This window comes from Haliotis rubra, unplaced genomic scaffold (assembly GCF_003918875.1).
Source record: "Haliotis rubra isolate DU_JTF1 unplaced genomic scaffold, ASM391887v1 Scf4, whole genome shotgun sequence".
NCBI classification, from domain to species: domain Eukaryota; kingdom Metazoa; phylum Mollusca; class Gastropoda; order Lepetellida; family Haliotidae; genus Haliotis; species Haliotis rubra.
Genome location: NW_025767079.1, coordinates 4785423 through 4811409, shown reverse-complemented (window position 1 = coordinate 4811409; position 25987 = coordinate 4785423). Strand labels below are relative to the sequence as shown.

Genomic DNA, 25987 nt, shown 5'->3' with positions numbered 1-25987 from the left:
TTCCGCTCAAGAGACCTATAATCGCAAACAACAGGACCACACAAGCTTTGTAAATATTTTAACATACGAAATCACTAAAATATGAAGGCTTTCTTGCGATAATGTGTCTTTGATACATTATTCCGAGAATGCCGTACACTTTTCATCACTTAAGGTGATACAAATAACTCTATTTTATTGATCATAATATTTTCACTCGCTGGATACCTTAAGAAAAACAAGTCGTTGTAAGACAAGTGTCTGACCGAGTAATTGCTAATAAAACGGTCGAGTTGAAGTTCATGTTTCTGGCAAAACGATGACGGCAAATGGTCCCTCACATTAAAATACAACATGAATTTGATTAATTGAGTTGACGTATAGGTCCGATGTTCGAATCTTGGTTAAAAGGAGTGTGGACGAAGTTCCCAACTGGAATAATGTAGAAATCTAATAACTCGATTCGAGTTCAAAGACGTTCGCTGCAGATTACAGATGCTTCTTTTGATGTTGGTTCCACGCCGTGTTCTTCAGGGAGCTTTTTGGCAGGTGTAGGGGGAGCTACAGTCACTTCGGAGTTCGCTGCTCGTGCCCACGGTTCCAAATCGGTCTGAGCAGTACAGCCGAACACGAGAGCTCCCAGGGATATCAAACCGGCACAAACGTAGAAGACGTTCCTCCATTCTTCAGGCGTGTCCTGAAATTAGGGGGACACCCATTGCGACCATTTTAATATCAACAACAACAAATACCATAATTCAACAATGAACAACAAAACAAACAGCAACAACAAACAACAAAATAAATTGCATCCAAGAACAAATTTCAACAAATAAATATAGGAAGAATTTACTGTCAACACTAAAATATTTGTCCTTCCTCTGAGGGCAAAACTAAAATACTGGTAATTACATTGGAGGTCAACACTACAATATCAGTAATTATACTGGAGATCAAAACTAAAATACCTGTACTTAAACTGGAGGTCAATGCTAAAATAACTGTACTTACATAGGGGATCAATACTAAATTACCTGTACTTACATGATAGATGGTCAATACTAAAAATCCGAGACTTACATAGGGGGTCAACACTAAGATACCAGCACTTACATTGGGGGTAAGGGCACCGGCGACCAGGGGTGCCAGCATTCCTGGTATTGTCGATATGGTATTGTTGATACCAAAGAGAAGACCTGCATATCTGAAATACAGCCATTTTTGTTTGAATGTCAGTGATGTTGAGTATATAATTCTGTGTGATCTGAGCCGTTTGAAACAACGGCGTAAAGACCGCATTGGACTTCCTTACGCTCATTCGTGACCAGCTGGGGTGGTGGGGTAGCCTAGTCGTAAAGCTTTCGCTCGTCACGCCGAAGACCCGGGTTCGATTCCCAACATGGGTACATGTGTGAAGCCCATTTCTGGTGTCCCCCGCCGTGATATTGCTGGAATATTGCTAAAAGCGGCGTAAAACCAAACTTACTCACTCGTGACCAGCTCGTGCTATTCCTTGCCAAGCTGAAAAGCAGGTTACGGAAAGGGGCGAGTGGTTACGAATGCCTTGGACGCACCAGACACAGAAGACCAATGGTCTATTTTTTTCATATCTCCAGGTCTTTCATCTTCATACCCGTGTCCGTGGGACTCACAAAACTGGTGAACATCTGAAACTCCCAGCAGCAATACTATTCACAGGGTCGTAAAACCCAACCCTCGATTATCCAGTGTATCATATCTCCACTCTATTATGAATATGTCCTTGACCTTGATTGTTCAGGAAGTGACGTCACCTTTTTCATCTAACGTATCAGCAACCCTCCTGGTTGACGTTTCATTGAACGACAAAATTAGTGTCAAGAAGCAACGGATAATTATACATAATATAATGAAGACGATATCTATTGAAGTATCTTGAAAAGTATTTTTGGAAGCGTATAGGCGCCACAGTTTAAATATATTTATCGTCTTCGTAGTTGATTCTTTAATCTCCGTATATGATATTACATTCATACGCATCGTAACAGCAACATTGTATTGGCACCCAAGGTGGTTATAAACTGAAGTACAAAAGAAAGTGCACTCTTGGTGCTTTGGGATCAGCGTAGAAATTATAAACGTCACGCGTTACAAACACTTTGAAAATGTTGCCAAAACACCTTTGCACGTTACCTCGGGGCGAAGTCGATGGTGTTGACCATGTAGCCAGAGTTGACTAGTCCCTCCAGACCGACTGCCGTCGTTAGGAGGGCCACGGCCACGTATCTGTTCTCACACGTCACAAAACCAACACCGACCAGACAGGCGGCACTGCACAGAAATGCTGCAACAAAGTCATAAACACTACCAAACAGTCATTCTGTACCAATACAAATTTTACTGTGAAAAATAAGTTCTTTCCAAAATGTGCACGTGCGAAAGAAGGGTTAAAGAAGGGTCACGTACATGCGTGAGCGCGTTTGTGCGTTTGCGCATTTTTATGTGTACTGCTGTGGAGATACGTGAAATACATATAGAACAGTAGATCGGAGATCCTGGCACAACTAAGGGGCGCAACTCGTTCAAGACAAGAGCGGTATCGTATTTCGGCCACTGAATCCCCCTTGTTTGAATCCGTTATGATTTTGATTGTGAAAGTCAATGTCCATTTGAGAGATCAGTCGTGTCTTTAAAAAGTTAAGGCTTCAAATGACTTACGTTTACGTTATATTATCGTCAAAAGGAGATATAGAAATGTGTGACAAACGACAAACATACAAACAGATTGGAAACTACGTCGGACAAATCTTGTTGAGAAATAGTTCTTTATGAGCCAGTCTGCCAGTTGTCCACCAGCAATGGACAACACCACCATGGCTATGTATGGGACAGCTGACAACACTCCGTTCTGAACAGATGGAATAGAAACGTAATTATATAACAAACGATCATGGATTCAAATCGCTATCAGTGGTTTGTATTACAAGGGGGTAAGGGCAGTAGTTGGAGCAGTGAAACCAATGCACGTGCAGTACGTGATGAGCGTTACCTTAGACCAACCCAACCTGTTCTCGGCGTTTCATTTAATGTGCATACACCCTTGTAATACAAACCAACAATCGCGATTTGAAACTATAATCATTTGTTAAACAACTTTGAAATAACATTCTGAGATTTAGATGTTCAGTTGGCAAGGTAAAATTATGAGGATTCCCAATCTTAATTTCACTTTATTCGATTTACTTTTTTGTTTGAAGTGAAATTCATCGGTACGTTTTCACTGCAAACAGACTATAGAGGTTATGACACCCAGCAATGAACATCACCACCATGGCTATATCTGGCACAGCTGATAACACTCCGTTCTGAACAGATGGAATATAAGCGTAACTAACTAACGTTATAACATACTTAGATTGATTCATGACTGAGCGAGAAAATTTTATGGCTGTTTGTAGACAAATGATTAAAGTTATTTTGGACAGATTCGTTTTCAAATTTAACCCAATCTGTCAGAAATCATGACGTGTAAATATTCTTCCCCGATTTTCAGAACAAAGTTCCCAAAATATTTCTGAATTGGCGATGCACAAATAGAAACAGTGATATACAGAACCGTAACCTAAATTCGTGGGTAACCTTGATTTGTGGTAATTATCACGCTATCTCGTAAATTAAATCTCGTCACGAAGCTGTACTTTTGATGTACACACAATGCCTAGTCTCGCTGGCAAAATGTTCCGAATCTCTGCATTACACGTAAATACACTAAATCTAACTGTCCACAATTGAGATAAACAGCCCAAGATCACTAATGCGACTAATACCATATTCTGTTTTTGACAAAATGTCAAGTAAAAACAATACCGTTAGCACCAACCTTCTCACATCTCGTCGTCTGCCTTCCTTGTGTCAATACTTACTTAATACTTATTTAATGGGATGTCGTACTTAGTGATATATATTAACCAACTACGTAATCCACGAAACAAGGTGACGTCACGTTTTGTGTGCACACGAATGGGTGATGCTTGCAAATGGCTCCAGTAAACAAACGTTTCATTTACGAGTGGAATATTAGGCATTTTCAATTTGCTGAATCAATGAATAAAATAATCGATGAGTATACAAAATGAAATCGTGCATTTAAAATTTGATTTCCGCCGCTCTTCGAAAATATGTGTGCACCGAGAGCGACAGTCTTCTGAACTTGTAAATATTTGAAATACCTTTCATGACTAACGGGACCACTTATGGATAATTCGCGGATATGCAGACACATCGATGGAAGATGGATGGGTTGATGGATGACAGATGAAAGACTGGTTTATGGATATGCAAGATGGATGACAGGTGGATGTTTGATAGATATTGGAGATGGATGGATGGTAGGGGAATTGTTGGTTGATGGATGGTTGGTGGGTGATAGATGGACTGATAGTTGATGGGTGGCAGATGGATTGATAGTTGGGAGGCAGATGGATTGATAGTTGGTGGGTGGCAGATGGATTGATAGTTGGGAGGTAGATGGATTGATGGTTGATGCTGGCAGATGGATTGATAGTTGATGGGTGGCAGATGGATTGGTGGTTGATGGGTGGTAGGTGAATTAATGGTTGATGGATGGTAGATGGATTGATGGTTGATGGGTGGCAGATGGATTGATAGTTGATGGAAGGTAGATGGATTGATGGTTGATGGGTGGCATATGCATTGATGGTTGATGGGTGGCAGATGGATTGATAGTTGATGGAAGGTAGATGGATTGATGGTTGATGGGTGGCAGATGGATTGATAGTTGATGGAAGGTAGATGGATTGATGGTTGATGGGTGGCATATGGATTGATAGTTGATGGGTGGCAGATGGATTGATGATTGATGGGTGGCAGATGGATTGATGGTTGATGGGTGGCAGATGGATTGATGGTGGATGGGTGGCATATGGATTGATAGTTGATGGAAGGTAGATGGATTGATGGTTGATGGGTGGCATATGGATTGATAGTTGATGGGTGGCAGATGGATTGATGGTTGATGGGTGGCAGATGGATTGATGGTTGATGGGTGGCATATGGATTGATGATTGATGGGTGGCAGATGGATTGATGGTTGATGGGTGGCAGATGGATTGATGGTTGATGGGTGGCAGATGGATTGACAGTTGATGGAAGGTAGATGGATTGATGGTTGATGGGTGGCATATGGATTGATAGTTGATGGGTGGCAGATGGATTGATAGTTGGTGGGTGGCAGATGGATTGATAGTTGATGGGTTGCAGATGGATTGATAGTTGATGGGTTGCAGATGGATTGATAGTTGATGGTGGCAGATGGATTGGTGGTTGATGGGTTGCAGATGGATTGATGGTTGATGGGTTGCAGATGGATTGATAGTTGATGGGTGGCAGATGGATTGATAGTTGATGGGTGGCATATGGATTGATAGTTGATGGGTGGCAGATGGATTGGTGGTTGATGGGTGGTAGGTGAACTAATGGTTGATGGATGGTAGATGGATTGATGGTTGATGGGTGGCAGATGGATTGATAGTTGATGGAAGGTAGATGGATTGATGGTTGATGGGTGGCATATGGATTGATGGTTGATGGGTGGCAGATGGATTGATAGTTGATGGAAGGTAGATGGATTGATGGTTGATGGGTGGCAGATGGACTGATAGTTGATGGAAGGTGGATGGATTGATGATTGATGGGTGGCAGATGGATTGATGGTTGATGGGTGGCAGATGGATTGATGGTTGATAGGTGGCAGATGGATTGGTAGTTGATGGGTTGCAGATGGATTGATGGTTGATGGGTTGCAGATGGATTGATAGTTGATGGGTTGCAGATGGATTGATGGTTAATGAGTGGCAGATGGATTGATAGTTGGTGGGTGGCAGATGGATTGATGGTTGATGGGAGGTAGAGGGATTGATAGTTGATGGGTGGCAGATGGTTTGATAGTTGATGAGTGGCAGATATATTGATGATTGATGGGTGGCAGATGGATTGATAGTTGATGGGTGGCAGATATATTGATGGTTGATGAATATTGAATATGGATGGTTGATGGGTGGCAGATGGATTGATAGTTGGTGGGTGGCAGATGGATTGATGGTTGATGGGTGGCATATGGATTGATAGTTGATGGGTGGCAGATGGATTGATAGATGGTGGGTGGCAGATGGATTGATAGTTGATGGGTTGCAGATGGATTGATGGTTAATGGGTGGCAGATGGATTGATAGTTGATGGGTTGCAGATGGATTGATGGTTGATGGGTGGCAGATGGATTGATAGTTGATGGGTGGCAGATGGATTGATGGTTGATGGGTTGCATATGGATTGATAGTTGATGGGTGGCAGATGGATTGATAGTTGATGGGTGGCAGATGGATTGATAGTTGGTGGGTGGCAGATGGATTGATGGTTAATGAGTGGCAGATGGATTTATAGTTGGTGGGTGGCAGATGGATTGATGGTTGATGGGAGGTAGAGGGATTGATAGTTGATGGGTGGCAGATGGTTTGATAGTTGATGGGTGGCAGATATATTGATGATTGATGGGTGGCAGATGGATTGATAGTTGATGGGTGGCAGATATATTGATGGTTGATGGATATTGAATATGGATGGTTGATGGGTGGCAGATGGATTGATAGTTGGTGGGTGGCAGATGGATTGATGGTTGATGGGTGGGATATGGATTGATAGTTGATGGGTGGCAGATGGATTGATAGTTGATTGGTGGCAGATGGATTGATAGTTGATGGGTGACAGATGGATTGATGGTTGATAGGTGGCAGATGGATTGGTAGTTGATGGGTGGCAGATGGATTGATGGTTGATGGGTTGCAGATGGATTGATAGTTGATGGGTTGCAGATGGATTGATAGTTGATGGGTGGCAGATGGATTGATAGTTGGTGGGTGGCAGATGGATTGATGGTTAATGAGTGGCAGATGGATTGATAGTTGGTGGGTGGCAGATGGATTGATGGTTGATGGGAGGTAGAGGGATTGATAGTTGATGGGTGGCAGATGGTTTGATAGTTGATGGGTGGCAGATATATTGATGATTGATGGGTTGCAGATGGATTGATAGTTGATGGGTGGCAGATATATTGATGGTTGATGGATATTGAATATGGATGGTTGATGGGTGGCAGATGGATTGATAGTTGGTGGGTGGCAGATGGATTGATGGTTGATGGGTGGTAAAAGGATTGATAGTTGATGGGTGGCAGATGGATTGATAGTTGATGGCTGGCAGATGGATTGATGGTTGATGGGCATCGGTGGTTGATGATATGGAAGATTGATGACTGCTGGATGGCAGAAGCATGGATGATTGATATGGAAAATAGATGGTAGAAAGATGGACGGAAGGAACATGGTACGTGTTGATGGATGCAGACGAGGATGGAAGGATGGGTATACGATGTGTGATGGATGAATGGTGGATGGAATACCGTTTTGATGTCGAACTTGAGTACGGCCTTCATGAAGGTGGGAAGGCTGGTCATGAGAGTGTAGTGCATCCAGTTGTTGCAGAAGTGAGCTGTTAGACAGGTCCAGTTGGCTCGGCACAGAAACAGCTTCTTCCACGGCGTAGACCGAACCTTCGCGAAGATTCATTATTAGGATTCCGCGGTATTACCGGTATACCGCAATACGCTTTTCACATGATACATATTGTAATCTTTTTTCTGAGAACCGGTATATTGGGTAAAGAACATATATGAAGTTTTTGTGATTATGTTTATGGTTTAAATTAGAATCTACACAGACGTCCATTCACAACCGATGTTTTCCTTCGTTTTTCAATGACAAAACGGTATGCTGGGAAACTATACATTTATGAAAATAGAAAATAGAATCCTTGACATTGCTGTTACCAGAACCATAACATATATTTTTAGGAACTTATAATGTAGAAAATATTTCGGTTTGATACAATCCAGACGCATGGATTGGGCTCAGACACACCAAGGATATTGGTGAGGGCGAGTCTGAGATTCGAACCCACGGCAAACGCCTCTTCTAAATTTTTGTCGCATACATTTGCACGACTGATCTTTATGATGGAGACCGCCTCCGTGGTGTAGTGGTTAGAGCGTCCGCCCGGAGGGCGGAAGGTCGCGGGTTCGATCCCCGACCGCGTCATACCAAAAGACGTTAAAATATGGTACTTGTTGGTCCCTGCCTGGCGCTCGGCATTAATAGGTACATCAAGGACTGGTCGGCTCGGAGTCAGTATAATGTGTCTGAGTTGGGTATTCATGCTTCACTGCGGCATGGTATCTCAGTGGGCTAGCACTATAAAACAAGCTTCAGTCTGGGCTAGTACAAGCAGCCGCACAAACACATACACACGCATTCACGTCGTCATATTGTGATTGTGACCATTTATAGCTCATTTTGTAACTTTCAAAGGAAACCATCTAGCTTTCGATCCGTAGGGGCCTTAAAAATATTTTACGTGGTGAAATCTAACTTTGATTGAGGAGGGGGTGGTTTCGTCGTTACATTCCTTTCCTTTTGTATAGTACTAGGGTAGGGTATTATACCTGTATGTCTTTCTAGCGCTGTTTTTTTTAGCGCGACACGCCCCTGTGGATAAACCAAGATGTGCATGAGTACATCAGCGAAGACACAGTGTGAGCAGACACTGTCCTTATTTCTACTTGTCTCACCTCATCATCCTTGTCTCCAATACTGTCAATGATGTAGCGCCTCTCTTGTTTGGATATAGTCGGGTGTTTGGATGGTGAGTCAGCAACGACCAACATCCATAGGCAGGCCCACAGGAACGTACCAATGCCTTCACGAGGAAAACAACGAACATAATGCCTTCACGGGGAAAACAACAAACATAATGCCTTCACGGGGAAAACAACAAACATAAAGCCTTCACGGGGAAAACAACAAACATAAAGCCTTCACGGGGAAAACAACAAACATAATGCCTTCACGGGGAAAACAACCATAATGCCTTCACGGGGAAAACAGCAAACGTAATGCCTTCACGGGGAAAACAACAAACATAATGCCTTCACGGGGAAAACAACAAACATAATGCCTTCATGGGGAAAACAACAAACATAATGCCTTCACGGGGAAAACAACAAACATAATGCCTTCACGGAGAAAACAAGAACAATAATGCCTTCACGGGGAAAACAACAAACATAATGCCTTCACGGGGAAAACAACAAACATAATGCCTTCACGGAGAAAACAAGAACAATAATGCCTTCACGGGGAAAACAACAAACATAATGCCTTCACGGGGAAAACAACAAACGTAATGCCTTCACGGGGAAAACAACAAACATAAAGCCTTCACGGGGAAAACAACAAACATAATGCCTTCACGGGGAAAACAACCATAATGCCTTCACGGGGAAAACAGCAAACGTAATGCCTTCACGGGGAAAACAACAAACATAATGCCTTCACGGGGAAAACAACAAACATAATGCCTTCACGGGGAAAACAACAAACATAATGCCTTCACGGGGAAAACAACAAACATAATGCCTTCACGGAGAAAACAAGAACAATAATGCCTTCACGGGGAAAACAACAAACATAATGCCTTCACGGGGAAAACAACAAACATAATGCCTTCACGGAGAAAACAAGAACAATAATGCCTTCACGGGGAAAACAACAAACATAATGCCTTCACGGGGAAAACAACAAACGTAATGCCTTCACGGGGAAAACAACAAACATAATGCCTTCACGGGGAAAACAACAAACATAATGCCTTCACGGGGAAAACAACATACATAATGCCTTCACGGGGAAAACAACAAATATAATGCCTTCACGGGGAAAACAACAAACGTAATGCCTTCACGGGGAAAAGAACAAACATAATGCCTTCACGGGGAAAACAACAAACGTAAAGCCTTCACGGGGAAAAGAACAAACATAATGCCTTCACGGGGAAAACAACAAACATAATGCCTTCACGGGGAAAACAACAAACATAATGCCTTCACGGGGAAAACAACAAACATAATGCCTTCACGGGGAAAACAACATACATAATGCCTTCACGGGGAAAACAACAAACGTAATGCCTTCACGGGGAAAAGAACAAACATAATGCCTTCACGGGGAAAACAACAAACGTAAAGCCTTCACGGGGAAAAGAACAAACATAATGCCTTCACGGGGAAAACAACAAACATAATGCCTTCACGGAGAAAACAACATACATAATGCCTTCACGGGGAAAACAACAAATATAATGCCTTCACGGGGAAAACAACAAACATAATGCCTTCACGGGGAAAACAAGAACAATAATGCCTTCACGGGGAAAAGAACAAACATAATGCCTTCACGGGGAAAACAACAAACATAATGCCTTCACGGAGAAAACAACATACATAATGCCTTCACGGGGAAAACAACAAATATAATGCCTTCACGGGGAAAACAACAAACATAATGCCTTCACGGGGAAAACAGCAAACGTAATGCCTTCACGGGGAAAACAACAAACGTAATGCCTTCACGGAGAAAACAAGAACAATAATGCCTTCACGGGGAAAACAACAAACATAATGCCTTCACGGGGAAAACAACAAACGTAATGCCTTCACGGGGAAAACAACAAACATAATGCCTTCACGGGGAAAACAACAAACATAATGCCTTCACGGGGAAAACAACAAACATAATGCCTTCACGGGGAAAACAACATACATAATGCCTTCACGGGGAAAACAACAAATATAATGCCTTCACGGGGAAAACAACAAACGTAATGCCTTCACGGGGAAAAGAACAAACATAATGCCTTCACGGGGAAAACAACAAACGTAAAGCCTTCACGGGGAAAAGAACAAACATAATGCCTTCACGGGGAAAACAACAAACATAATGCCTTCACGGAGAAAACAACATACATAATGCCTTCACGGGGAAAACAACAAATATAATGCCTTCACGGGGAAAACAACAAACATAATGCCTTCACGGGGAAAACAACAAACATAATGCCTTCACGGGGAAAACAACATACATAATGCCTTCACGGGGAAAACAACAAATATAATGCCTTCACGGGGAAAACAACAAACGTAATGCCTTCACGGGGAAAAGAACAAACATAATGCCTTCACGGGGAAAACAACAAACGTAAAGCCTTCACGGGGAAAAGAACAAACATAATGCCTTCACGGGGAAAACAACAAACATAATGCCTTCACGGGGAAAACAACAAACATAATGCCTTCACGGGGAAAACAACATACATAATGCCTTCACGGGGAAAACAACAAACATAATGCCTTCACGGGGAAAACAACATACATAATGCCTTCACGGGGAAAACAACAAATATAATGCCTTCACGGGGAAAACAACAAACGTAATGCCTTCACGGGGAAAAGAACAAACATAATGCCTTCACGGGGAAAACAACAAACGTAAGCCTTCACGGGGAAAAGAACAAACATAATGCCTTCACGGGGAAAACAACAAACATAATGCCTTCACGGAGAAAACAACATACATAATGCCTTCACGGGGAAAACAACAAATATAATGCCTTCACGGGGAAAACAACAAACATAATGCCTTCACGGGGAAAACAACAAACGTAATGCCTTCACGGGGAAAAGAACAAACATAATGCCTTCACGGGGAAAACAACAAACATAATGCCTTCACGGAGAAAACAACATACATAATGCCTTCACGGGGAAAACAACAAATATAATGCCTTCACGGGGAAAACAACAAACATAATGCCTTCACGGGGAAAACAGCAAACGTAATGCCTTCACCGGGAAAACAACAACCATAATGCCTTCACGGGGAAAACAACAAACGTAATGACTATAATTTTTATATTTGCAGTTTTACACAGTAAATTAGGCAACAATGAATAATATTCTTAACTGCCGTACAAAAGACAGTATACATCCATGTTTGATGATAGATAAATATAAAACAAGAAATGATTTTGACATCGTGGCGATGTCTCACGATAGGTGACGACGATTTCCTAAGAAACATGGACTCGCAATCATAGATTAATGAGGCGACTGAAGTGTAAACTCTCAGGTGAATACTTTGTATATATTAGATTTTGATTAAATCTGAATTTACAACACTTTGTGTAAAAAGCTGATTCGCAACCATTTACTTCAGCAACTGCTGTCACTGCTCCTGCTGCTGCTGCTACGGTTACCTCTACTCCTACGTCAACTACAACCACGACCACTACCACCACAACAGCGGTTTGTACTACCACAACTGCACGAACTACTTCTACAGGGGTACAGGGAAACTTGCTGCCAGTTTATGCAGCATCTAAAGACAGCAGCATCTAATAGTTTCGTCCTCGTCATCCTTGGCCAGCTGGTTGACATGTGTGCCATGTCTTCGTTCTTGGTCGATGCTCATGCTATCGTTCACCGGTTTACTCGAACGTTGTCATTTCGTTGTTATTACCGGCGTGACACAATATTCACGCGCTTTTCCGGTGGCTTTGACCGAAACCTAAATCGTTGTAATACATGTTTTGTCATATCCATTACCTATAATGTAGGGCCCGTGAAGATCCGGGTTAGAATTGATCTTCAGAAACCCATGCTTGTCGTAAGAGGCGACTAACGGGATCGGGTGGTGTGTGACACATGTCATCGTATCCCAATTGCGTAGATCAATGATCATGATGTTGGTCACTGGAGTATCTGGTCTAAACTTGATTATTTACAGACCACCGCCATATAGCTGGAATACTGCATAGTACGGCGTAAAATTCAACTCACTCACTCACCTATAATGTAGAAAATTGACCCCCAACCGTTGTCAAATCCGTATTCACAAAGAAGTCCTGATGCAGAAAAAGCGAAGATGTTTCCGATCAGAGAACCTGTAAACATAGACGCAATGTATATTAACCTAGGGACATAATTAGAACAGGTTTGTTAATGGACACAGAACCCAATGCAATAATATGACAGTCAGTGTACAGAAAGAGTGAATGACTGAGGTTAGTTTTACGCCGCTTTAGCAATATTCCAGTAATATCACGACTGGGGACACCAGAATTGGGCCTCACATGGTGTACCCATGTGGGGAATCGAACCCGGGTCTTCGGCACGACGAGCGAACATTTAACCACAAGGCTACCTCACCGCCCCGTGAAGGCATGGGAGAATCAAATGGTGATGATGTGAGTTGAAACTGGATTTAACCCTCCGCGCGCGTGCGTTTGTGTATGTTTCTGTCAGTGTAACTTTTTCTCTGTGGGTTTTTCTGTGTTTGTGTGTGAGTATATATGTGATTTTATGCGTTTGTGTGTCTCTAAGTGTATGCGTATTTGTGTGTGTATGTTTATGTGTGTTTGTGTATGTCTGTCATATCTGTGTGTGTCTGTGTGTGTCTGTGTGTATTTGTCAAGACTTCAGTCGGTTTAGCTATACCATGCAGTAGTTTAACATAGATAACACACTCAGATACAGCATACTAACTCAAAGCCGACCTTATTCAAGGAATTCAACAATTTTCGGAAAACATATATTAGAGAAGATGTTTTGGTTTTCCTTCTCGTGGGATGTATTTGGTCACATCATTTCACCTAGAAAATAATTACCTGAGTAGGTAAAAGATGCTAGTCTGCTTCTCTCAAGCGGCGGGGCCCACAAACCCCACATTGACTGCATGGCTGGATATGTAACAGACTAAACCGACATCTCGTTAGAGCTATATTGCACACAACATACATACATACATACATACATACATACATACATACATACATACATACATACATACATACATACGCACGCACGCACGCACGCACGCACGCACGCACGCACGCACGCACGTACGCACGAACGCGCAGACAGACAGGCAGACATATATTATTATGATACATACAAACATATATACATGCATACGCACGCCCGCACAGACAGACAGACAGACAACATCCATTGTTTGATTCCGACTGTATGAAAAGAAGCATGTTGCATATCCTGCCGTGTGAGAAATATGCATTATCACTATGTCGGAAAGCGCATGTAAAATCTGTAACTCATATCATTAATATTGCTTAAATCGTACATTATCCAACTAATAAAGGCGTTTATGTTACCATTCCTTTGTCAAGCGATGCTTTTTTTGTTTGCATTGATGCCATCGTATTGTTTTCAACGCCTAATCATTATCTGTAACACTAGTACCACGACTGTTACCAAGCAGCTGTTACCACCATTGTTACCAAACAATGAATGACTGGAACTATTTGTGTAATATCATTGTGTATTACTTCATGGGCGTGAATATCAAAGCGATGCCGTTCATCATGACCAAGATGATGATGCCCTTATATCAGTATTTAACAGTAAGTTCGAATCCTATATTCAATGCGATTATCATCCCTGGGTCATCTGCACAATCCCCAATGTCATCGGTTTGGACAAAGTGGAAAAATGTCTACGATCTGCATCGATGACGTTACCATAACGTAATTGAAATACCGTTCCAAGCAAAAGTATTTCCCACTCAAATAACACCTACGGATGATATGCCGAGGAGTATTCTCAGCGCCATGACGAGCCTGTAGTCCACCCTAGCACACACGGGTACCAGGAGGGTGGTCAAGGCATTGACCACAAACATGTAGCCTATGACCCTCTTTCCCCCGAACCGTACCGCCAACCACCCCCCTGGTATCTGCAGCAAGAGATAACCATAGAAGAACGATGACAAGATGGCCGACTGTATAGACTTGTCCCAGTCAAACTCTGCTGTCTGAAAGAGAAAAGTAATGCAAATATTATCATTATGATTGAACTAGTGAGTGAGTTTAGTTTTCGCCACACGCAGTCAATACTAATGAGATTGGCGGCTGACTGTACTGACTTGTCCCAATCAATCTGTCCTGTCTGAAAGGGAAAAATAATGCAGGAATTATCCATTCTGTTTGAACTTGTAAGATTGGCGGCTGACTGTACAGACTTGTACCTATCAATCTCTGCTGTCTGAAAGAAAAATAATGCAGGAATTATCCATTCTGTTTGAACTTGTAAGATTGGCGGCTGACTGTACAGACTTGTCCCAATCAATCTGTCCTGTCTGAAAGAGAAAAATAATGCAGGAATTATCTATTCTGTTTGAACTTGTAAGATTGGCGGCTGACTGTACAGACTTGTCCCAATCAATCTCTGCTGTCTGAAAGAAAAATAATGCAGGAATTATCCATTCTGTATGAACTTGTGAGACTGACGGCCGCTTCGAGTAGAGCAGGACATGCCTCCTCTTGAAAGTGGTGCACAAGGTGTATGAGCATGATTGATAATGTTTTTTTGCATAAATTACAAGTAATTTCGGATTTGTTTTAGTCAATATTTGAGAACGCTACACAAGGTAATTGAGTACTTATTTGAGCATAAACTGCAAGTGGTATTTAAAATAATTAAGAATTTATTTTGATCGTGACGTGAATGTATAAAGCAAATTACTTAATCAGAAAAGTTTAGTACGGAAGCGCTGAAGAGACCTGATGAAATAAAATTTATTTTGAGCGCACGAGTTAATATGTTGAGAGCACAAGTTAATGTCTTGAGCGCACAAGTTAGAATGCTGAGTGCTAAACTTAGTATCTTGAGATACTTGACTAACGGGATCGGGTGGTCAGGATGGGTGGCTTGGTTGACCACATGTCATTGGTTCCCAGTTGTGCAGATCGATGCTCATGCTGTTGATCACTGGATTGTCTGGTCCAGACTCGATTATTTACAGACTACCGCCATATGGCTGGAATATTGCTGAGTGCGGCTTAAACACAACTCACTCACTCACTCATGTCGAAGCAATGGAGGAGCGGAGACGCTAGTTGATTCACGTTTATTTCAGTCATGGGTTCCAAAGATATGACGATTATGACAGATGTCGTCATAATGTTGACACTAGAATCTCAGTTGCTTTAGGGGCTATTATTGTGAAGGTATCAGCGAAATCGCATCAGGCGTTATGGTGGAAGTGGTACTAACGAAATTCGGTACAAATAAATGATAACCACGATAAAACAATAGGTCTTAGGAGACTGTGTCTAGATAAGACCCAATAATTAAGAGCATTTAATTTTGATGTTTGGAGTGAAATTATAAAATATTTATCTTCCAATTAATTAATATTATTAATAATAAATAATGTAGTTTTGTATAGCGCTAGATTCCATAAAAACATATGCTCAAAACGCAACACGGAATAGAATAAAATACATTTAAAAGACTGGATATTAGAGGGAAAATGTCAACACTAGTGAGTCAGACATAGTAGATGGTGAAGAGGTGAGATTTCAGCTGTAACTTAAAATTGTCACAGGATTTGATTCCTCTCATTTCTAAGGGAAGGTCATTAGAGCCACAATTATATATAAATGAGATTCTTTACACTTCATAGGAGGAGATAATCATCTTATTAACTCACTGAAGATATGGGTTTTAGTTCAACTGGAAACTTGGCTTTTTCTCTGTTCGAAGTATAACAATGCATGTTATTCTCATCTAATATAAACCTGTGTATAGGGAGGAAGTAACAGGACAGGAACGTGGTATTTTAGTAAGAAATATAGTCAGTATATGTGCTATACGCGCGCATACTAATATACTCATGCCAATAATGGTTTGCATCGTTTGAAATCTTCCAAAAAGGATATAGGTTTGTACAATTTAGCCAGCAGTCAAGCAAACGTTCCAGTAATGCCATTGGATGCTTAACACGAGGTAAGGTGAGGTGAAATTGGGTTTAACGTCGTGCTTGAGAATATTTCGCTCATATGACGACGTGCATGCGTGTGTATGTGTATGTGCGGCTGCTTGTACTAGCCCAGACTGAAGCTGGTTTTATAGTGCTAGCCCACTGAGATACCATGTCGCAGAGAAGCATGAATACCCCACTTAGACACATTATACTGACTCTGAGCCGACCAGTCCTTGTTGTACCTACCCATTAATGCCGAGCGCCAGGCAGGGACCAACAAGTACCATATTTTAAGGTCTTTTGATATGGCGCGGTCGGGGATCGAACCAACGATCTTCCTCTCTCCCCCCAACACAACAAGATATTAATTTGTGTGCTCAAGATATTAAGTCGTGCGCTGAAAATACTAACTTGTGCGCTGAAAATAACTAACTTGAGCGCTCAATATGTTAACTTGTGCACTCAACATACTAACTCGTGCGCTCAAGATAAATTCTATTTCATCAGGTCCTTTCCACGCTTCCGTAGTTTAGCATAGTTTTAACGCGGTTAACAAAATACTTCCGACTAAAACTTGACAAAAGAAAAACGTGGAAAGCGACCCTGTATGGAAAGTACCACGATTGTGTCCTGAAGAAAACAAATGTACGAGGCCGCTGTAAGGCGTTAACAACGTGGCACGATATTTAATTATGTCTACAGTAACTGTGACATTCGTGCTTCACACAATGGCAACATATTTAAACGTTACGAAACTGATGAAGCGTGCTCCGAGAAAGGGACTGTTTGCTATAAGGAGACTGATGCACCTGATTTACTAACACATCGTGGTATTATCGCGGCATCAACATTGACGTGTTCAACACAAACATACAGGTTGTCCAATTTCCAGTTTCTTCTCCCCACGAAAACCGCGTTGTTGCACATCAGTGAATTTGTGGCCTGACCTACTTCACTCAGGTGAAACCACTTTATATGATAATATTTGTGTACCTACAGTTAGCTTTTTTATGCGTGTTTCTAAAGAGGTTAGCTCCTTAATTCAGCCTTGGTGATGCTGATAAGAAAATAGGTCACCAGCAAACCTGTGCTTGTTGTTAGAGGTGACTAAATGGATAGGGTGGTGAGACAAGGTGACGTGGTGGGTTGTTTGTCATTGCGTTAAATTTCTCAACGTGTGTAAGGGGAATGGACTAGGGCTAGGACGGTTAACCCGGATACCTGGGACGGGTTGGTAATGACTTGGACCCGGGTACCCGTCTCAATACCCCTATCCGTTATGGTCATGTGACTAATAGATTAAACAATGGAACTTGTTCCCAGCTAAAAATTCCACGTTGTGACAACGTTGTGACAACGTTATGCTTTCGTTGTTTTAACGTTATTCCGTGGACTTTCGTTTATACGTTTGTCACAACGTTGTGGCCTGACGTTGTAATACGTCATTTTTACGTCGCCACAAGGTAAAGTCTTTTGGTGCTAATGTATTTTACGTTGTCTTAACGTTCTGTTTAACATTCATATTTGAATCCAAGTACTGAACAGTACACAGGAAACAAAGCGGAAATTCACTTCAATGTTTATTTGTCAATTTGTATGTTGTTTTGGTCGTGTGTTTTCTGAAGCAGTAGCTGAATAGTGAAGAAAGAATCTGAAAGTGAACAGTTTTACAGAAAACTCTATCGTTTCCTCAACGTAAATTTTCGACGTTGTTATTACGTTGTGACATAACGTTATAAAATGACGTAATACTAACGTTGTCACAACGTTGTGTCTTGACGTTACCAATCTACAACCTTCCCACAACGTTACGAATATGTTAGAGGCGTTATTCTTACCTGTTTTGAATATAATAATAATAGTTCATTTATAAAGCGCATATTTCCATGCACAATGCATGGTTAAGATATTGAAAAACTCGAAATATTAGTCTTCGGGCTGAAGAATATATTGCCATTCCTTGTAGATTTGATGTCAGGAATTAACCTAACGGGTATCCGGGTCGGGTATGGTATTAGTGGGTGGGGCACCCGGATAGAATATTTGGACCCGTCCCAGCCCTTGAATGAACTTTTAGGCTGTAGTGTCCTTCACACAGTTGAAGCCACTTCATGTGTTAACATTTGTGTGACCACAGTCTGTTATTACGTATTTCGCGTTTATTGTCAGAGAAGACTAAATGGATATGGTAGTGAGAAAAGGTAATAATCAGCGTGAACGTGCATTCATCGGCCGAAATATGTATCCAATTAATCCGATGATGATGATGATGATGATTATAGTTTATTTAACAAGGAGAGTGGCCTGACGACGTTGCTTATCACCAGTCCCATGCAATAAGAAAAACAACGAAATGTGAAATAACTGATACGTTACTATTAATTCATCTTACCCAAATGGGGACGGTGAGGTAGCCTAGTGGTTAAAGCGTTGGCTCGTCACGCCGAAGACCCGGGTTCGAATCCCCACATGGGTACATTGTGTGAAGCCCATTTCTGGTGTCCCCCGCCGTGATGTTGCTGGAATATTGCTAAAAGCGGCGTAAAACTAAACTCAGACAGTCAGTCTTACCCAAATGAACAGTGGTTTATGGTGTGAAAACCTGAAACACGTCTACTGGAGGCATAGCAAGATGTTTTGGTACCGTTGGAAAGCTTGGAATCTCTGGTTTTCCAAAACCAATGTTGCCAGACATGAAGGTGTCGGAGATCATGACTGCTATATATAAGTGAGTTTAGTTTTACGCCGCATTCAGCAATATTCCAGCTATATGGCGGCGGTCTGTAAATAAATCGAGTCTGGACCAGACAATCCATTGATTAACAGCATGAGCATCGATCTACGCAATTGGGATACGATGACATGTGTCAACCAAGTCAGCGAGCCTGATCACGCGATCCCGTTAGTTGCCTCTTACGACAAGCATGGGTTACTGAAGATCAGTTCTAACCCGGACCTTCACGGGTCTGCTGTATTATAAAGGAATATATGTAAGGAATAAACTCCGAAGACTCGCCAATATTCGCGCGGCTGGCTGAGTCCGAGGCCGTTAGGCCGAGGACCCACCCAGCCGCGCGAATATTGGCGAGTCTGAGGAGTTTATTGCGCTTAAACCTAAAATCATACATATTGGCGCCCTAGTTTCGTAACTCTTGCACCCGAACACAGCACTATTAATATTGGCGTCCTACATCTGGGTAGCACGGTATGCACGATACACACGCTATGAACACGCTCTACTGTGCACGTGGCAGCGTATTGGAGGGATACAAAACAAACGAAATATTTTACTGCATCCATTTTACCAGATGTTTTCAATCATGTCAGGCGAATTGGGTTCTTTATGCGATGTCTTTGTCACTCAAAGTTAATACATTTTCCGAAGCAATTGAATGGAAGTATTTCGAGTGTCAATTTTGATATCACTCTGCAAGGAGAAATCATGTAGATACAGTTGGGAATAGTTCTTCGGATGAAGAATTGCTGCGTGAGTCGCAATACCTAGAACGGGAATTTGACCAAATGAATAGTTCAGTAGATGATGAACTGATGCTTGCTTCTCAGCAGATAGAAAAAGAAAGTGAACAAACAACTACCAAACGTTTTGGCTAACCTCTCTCAGTTTCTGAAAATAAATCTCCCAAAAAAGTAAAAATTCAGAAAAGAAAAGCAGTGGGCAGTGCTGGTTTTCGATTCCTGGCAACGTGAAAGGGATGGGTTTGAATCCCAGTTAGGCAGCAGATTATTAAGTATTTCTGATAAAGAGCTGAATAGGACGCTGAGTCTGTTTGTCACAGCAGTAAGTAACCAAAAGAGTGAGTGAGTTTAGTTTTACGCCGCACTCAGCAATATTCCAGCTATATGGCGGCGGTCTGTAAATAATCGAGTCTGGATCTGACAATCCAGTGATCAACAGCATGAGCATCGATCTGCGGAATTGGGAACCGATGTGTCAACCAAGTCAGTGAGCCTGACCACCCGATCACGTTAGTTGCCTCTTACAACAAGTATGGGTTACTGAAGATCAATATTCTAACACGGACCTGCACGGGTAAGGAACCAAAAGGGAGGTCAACAAGGGCAACATAGTTCACGAGATTCTTATTTTGATGCAAAGATTCTTGCGCCAAAGTGGTCGAGATGTTAACCTAACCACCGACTTTGCTTTTAGGGGCTTAAGAACCATTTTAGACGCTAAAATGTAATCACTGGCACAGTCTGGTTTTGGCATGCGTAGAAGGCTAGGAAAGCTAGCGTCATCACACCACAGGAAGAGGGTGCATTGTGGGAGTCGGGTTTGCTTGGGGATGACACCCCGGAAAAATTGCTTGAAACCGCTTTTTATTTGAATGGGCCGTCGTTGTCCATATAGACTTGACCAAAAGTACATGTCATTGGGCTGAGTGAATAATATGGTGAGTACTTAAAATCTTAAAATTTAAAAAAAAATGAAATTCATATCTTTTTAAAAAATAGTTTGTTTAAAAAAAAACATGACGACGGCTACAGTGCAGCCTGTATGCAATATATGTACAACTTGACTGCAGGCCAGTGGGTTGTGATGACTGGGGAATTGAACCCGCGCCACAGGCACTTTAACCACTAGGCTACCTCACCGCCCATAGACGTAATTAATAAGTGAGGTAGCCTAGTGGTTATAGTGCCTGCGGCGCGGGTTCGATTCCCTGCAAAGGCACAATGTGTAAAGCCCATGCGTCGTGTCCCCCACCGTTATACTGCTGCAATTCAAGTGCTAAAACTGTACACTTCGTTGTGGAGCGTAATGGTGCTAAAGTGTTTCTGTATTTCGGTACAGGGGGTATTACTGTTTGGATTCAGCGTTAGGACCAGGTCAGTAATAGGGCGCCAGAATTTGAAAGTAGGGCGCCAATACACGCGATAAAGTCGCCAATATACGAAGCTAGGTCGCCAATAAACGAAAGATACGGGCTTCCAATTCCATGCTTATTGGAGGGATATGTTGTGTAATGGAGGCAATTTTAGGTTTAACTTAATCTTAATGATCACAATAATAAACATCGTCGTCGCCGTCGCCACTTACATCAAACCCTTTGGATTCCTCAATGGTACAGCTTTGAGTCACATCTGCGAGATTCTCCTGTGTGAGGTTGCCGGCGGTGGTAATGTTCATCTGCTGCGTCTTCACCATACACACGATGGCCACGCTGATGTTGGTGCGGACGCAGTAGAGGAAGAAGAAGCCGACGATGGCCACGTAGGCCAGAATCCATCTTTTGGATGTTAATACAGGAACTGTCAGAAAAAAGACGTTAATTGAATTAATCACTCGAAACATGAGCGGAGCAGTTTGGTAGCCCAGTGGTTAAAGCAGTACAGGACCGGGTTCGGGTCTCCCCCATGGCACAATGAACAGAGTTCATTCCCTCTCAATGTTGTTGCTAAAGTGGTGTTGGTTGGTTGTTTTACGCCGCACTCAGCAATATTCCAGCTATATGGCGGCGGTACGTAAATAATCGAGTCTGGACCAGACAATCCAGTGATCAACATCATGAGCATCAATCTGTGCATTTGGGACATGATGACATGTGTCAATCAAGTCAGCGAGCCTGACCACCCGACCCCTTTAGTTGCCTCTTACGACAAGCATGGGTTACTGAAGATCAATTCTAGTCCACATCTTCACGGGTCGCTTAAGTAGTGTGGACGCTCGCGCACACGTTTGATCACTCACTCACTCGGTCATCCACTCTTTCGCTCGCGCGCTCACTCACTCATTTCCTCGCTCACTTATTCAACCGTTTGATCACTCGCTCACTCACCGTGTTACTTTATTACACTTCGTTATGTGGCTGAAATGATGCTGAAGCAAAGTTAAATTTTAACTCAGATATAAAACAGGTAGCATCAGCCAATTTAACGTTTATTTAATATTTCACCCTTGCATACTTTCGGTAAATTTGCGGTGTAGTCGCGATATTTAACCAACGACATAATCAACCAACGGCTTGGCTAAACCTCGAAAACCGTAAGTGCTCAGACGAATGAGAGCTAAGCTATCATCAGCATTATTTCTTCAGACACATGTACTACAGCTAAGGAGCGGTGGGGTATCCAAGTGGTGTAGCCGTTCGCTCGTCACGCCGAAGGCCCGGGTTCGATTCCTCTCTTGGGTACAACGTGCGGAACCCATTTATGGTGACCCCCGCCATGATATTGCCGGAATATTGCTAAAAGGAGCGTAAAACCATATTCACTCACTCACTCACTACTTCCGCCTTGTCAGCTGGGTTCCGTCTCTCATATCGCAACATATATGAGAAGTGTTCAAGGTCGCCACACAACACCAAACACACAGCTATATTACTGACATAAACGTACCCTGTATGGATAAATGAAAAGTCAACAAAACAATAGGTCTATATGGCTGATTTTCATAACATAAGATATTTTACAATGGATAATCGAGATTGACATATTTGCAATACCCGATGTAAGTTCAGAGTAGAACAATGTACGCCAAGCTTTGACGCAACTTGTCGCGCAAATGTAGTTCGGACCAACTCACGCAACCCTGCCCCCAAACCCCTCCTTGGTACCCTTTCCGATCTTTTGGGAGCTGACATGTCTTCAGGGACAAACATTTTCATTTCTCGCACATGCGCCTCACTGTCCCGTTAAACGAGCACTCCTAAACTGTGATGGCGCTCGTGGTCCCGAGGTAAGGAAGTAATCCGTCGAAGCGCATGCGAAAGTACAGTACTCCCCCGGCTCATGAGGATAACGTGGTAAATACAAAACCCTTGAAGTGCTGGTGTCACTCCACAAAGAATGTGCGGCTTACATTTTGTAAGTGTTCTTGCCACCGTCTGTTGATATATTCACATTTGCCCTTTGACTATTTGTTTCTGTTTGACAAAGCGACCGTAGCTCCTGTTGTGTCCTTACTCCCATACTTTAACATAGAGTTACAGCAGTCCTAGCGTAAAGATGGCTGTGTGAAACAGGGCCAAGGTGTTTAGTATTTACCATTCATGAGTCGTTTTTGTGAAATACACGTGCATGTCTTGTTTTACCCAGAAATAGAATAACTGGATGAGAAGTAGAACACACCTCAGCGAGTCACAGATAAGTTGGTCACCATGCCACTATGTATATAAACATCACTTGTTTGTCCAAATGTCAGTGTGTCAGCAAATATGAAGAGTCTGGTTACCCTCGTGTATGTACTGCCCGTGTCAAGGACGCCATACTGGAGGGGTTATTCATATATACATGAATATACTCAAAATGATTATATATTTTCTATTGCTTGCGGTCTTTCGGGGCGGTGGGTAGCCTAGTGGTTAAAGCGTTCGCTGAAGTCCCGAAGGCCCGGGTTCGATGCCCCACATGGGTACAATGCGCGAAGCCCATTTCTGGTGATATTGCTGGAATATTGCTAAAGGCGGCGTAAAAACATACTCACTCACTCACTCATTGTGGTCTGTCAGTTCCTGAACAAGACAGTCCAGGGATTGACATCATAAGCATCAATCTGCGCTGGGTGGTTGGTCAGTTGGCTGTTGTTTGGCGGCGCTCTGTAAATAATCGAGTCTGGACCAGGCAATCCAGTGATCAACAGCATGAGCATCGATCTACCCAGTAGGGATACGATGACATGTATCAACCAAATCAGCGAGCCTGATCGCCCGATCCCGTTAGTCGCCTCTTACGACAAGCATGAGTTGCCGAAGACCAGTTCTATAGGTCCATCGATCTACGCAATTGGGATCCGATGACAGGTCCATCGATCTACGCAATTGGGATCCGATGACATGCTTCAACCAAGTCAGCTTGCCTGCCACTGACCAACCGGCCCCGTTTGTGGCCTCTTACGACAAGCATGAGGTGCTGAAGAGCAATTCTAACATAGATCTATCCCATACAGACATGTTCGATAGAGTAGAGGTCTGGAACAATTTAAATAAATGTTATGCTTCACTGCAAGGGATGTAACTAAGCACTTATCCATGTCTAAGATGAATCGATGAGTTTTTAAGGGGGTAATTTTTAAATATCTAGTCTCAGCGATTATATGTAGTATTTCCTGCGATTTTTAGACTAAATGCATACAATTCAGTTCTACAAAATATTGTCTATGTTGTGTTGAATTTGTAAACTATTGACTAGATATGTTTTATGTATGCCAACTTCCTCTATATTCTGATGCAACATTTCTATATAGATTTTTGTACCGATGTCAAGCAAAAACGGATGCCACTCTTCAGGACATATACATGGATTACCAGATGATTATTACCATTCGAACTTGCAAAGAGAAATATCTTTTTTTTAAATTATCGTTCCCAATTTTATCAATTTACTCTATGTACCATCCAATAATAATTTATGATTAATGATAATAGATTTAGATAAAAGCAACTGCCTTTTCCCGTTCATGGCAGTTAGGAACTTGACGTGTAACTTGTGGCGGGACATTGTCAACTGCAACGTGGCGGCTCAGTCCTGCGTTTTCAGAATGAGTGAGTACGGTTTGAGGCCGCTTTTAGGAATATTCCAGGAATATCATGGCGGGGGACTCCAGAAATGGGCTTCACACATTGTGCCCGTGTGGGGAATCGAACCGGGGTCTTCGGCGTGACGAGCGAACGCTTTAACCACTGGGCTACCCCACCGCCTTGAACACATACAAGTGTGTGAGCATCATGCTTCCAACAAACGTGCAAACATCCAAATTGTGCACCGCGCCAGCTGTGAATATCTCACAGTCATGGAGATGTCTTCATGAAAATGTTTTAAAAGAGGTCTTCTTTAAAATATTATAAACAGATATTGGTTTTGAAACTTACGTAAACCTTAGTTATTCGTGTTCGTTAGTACAATACGCTTGACTACAAAAGTGCAGAAAAAATCATTCAAGGCAACGGTCCCCTGATTTTATCGAATAACTTGCTTAATCGTGCCTTAATATTGTCTATTCATTTCTTTTGCAACATCATTATTTGGGGCCCACAAGGACATTATTTAATATAATGTCTTAGTTTGCAGGTGCGGATGAAAAGTATGAAGTCTCTATGCAAAATCCCGACATAAAATACTGCATAAAAATAACAAAATGCTGAGGAACTGAAACAAAGCAATGTATCTCAACAATAAAACAAAACTAATAGCACGTTGTTGAAAAGAAACCAAACCAAACATTACCTCCCTCATTATCAGGAACAACGCACTTCTCTGCCATCTTCTTCCAATGTTCATCCACCACACGTCTAACGTCAAACTAGTAATAGCTAAGTTCCAAG

At 42.2% G+C, this 25987-nt stretch overlaps 1 protein-coding gene across 1 annotated transcript; it reads right to left on the bottom strand.

Annotated features, from left to right (window-relative positions):
• On the bottom strand, positions 1-25987 carry LOC124287121 (uncharacterized transporter slc-17.2-like). Its single transcript, XM_046723605.1, has 11 exons — positions 25890-25987; positions 21766-21977; positions 14517-14750; positions 13588-13675; positions 12769-12864; positions 8657-8784; positions 7433-7582; positions 2737-2866; positions 2152-2302; positions 1093-1183; positions 1-676 (listed from the first exon to the last, which is right to left on the bottom strand). Exons 1-11 carry the CDS (start codon positions 25924-25926, stop codon positions 449-451), a joined length of 1545 nt encoding a protein of 514 aa, XP_046579561.1. The 5' UTR covers positions 25927-25987; the 3' UTR covers positions 1-448.

What these genes read in the sequence shown, in the direction of transcription:
- LOC124287121 (XM_046723605.1), bottom strand. Translation starts at nt 25,926, where the DNA reads ATGGCAGAGAAGTGCGTTGTTCCTGATAATGAGGGAG. An exon ending in GTCAATTTTCTACATTATAG is followed by an intron (nt 8,785 to 12,768) that starts GTGAGTGAGTGA and finishes TTCCTCGTGAAG; the next exon opens with GCATTGGTACGTTCCTGTGG. An exon ending in TCAAGTTCGACATCAAAACG is followed by an intron (nt 2,867 to 7,432) that starts GTATTCCATCCA and finishes CCATCTGTTCAG; the next exon opens with AACGGAGTGTTGTCAGCTGT.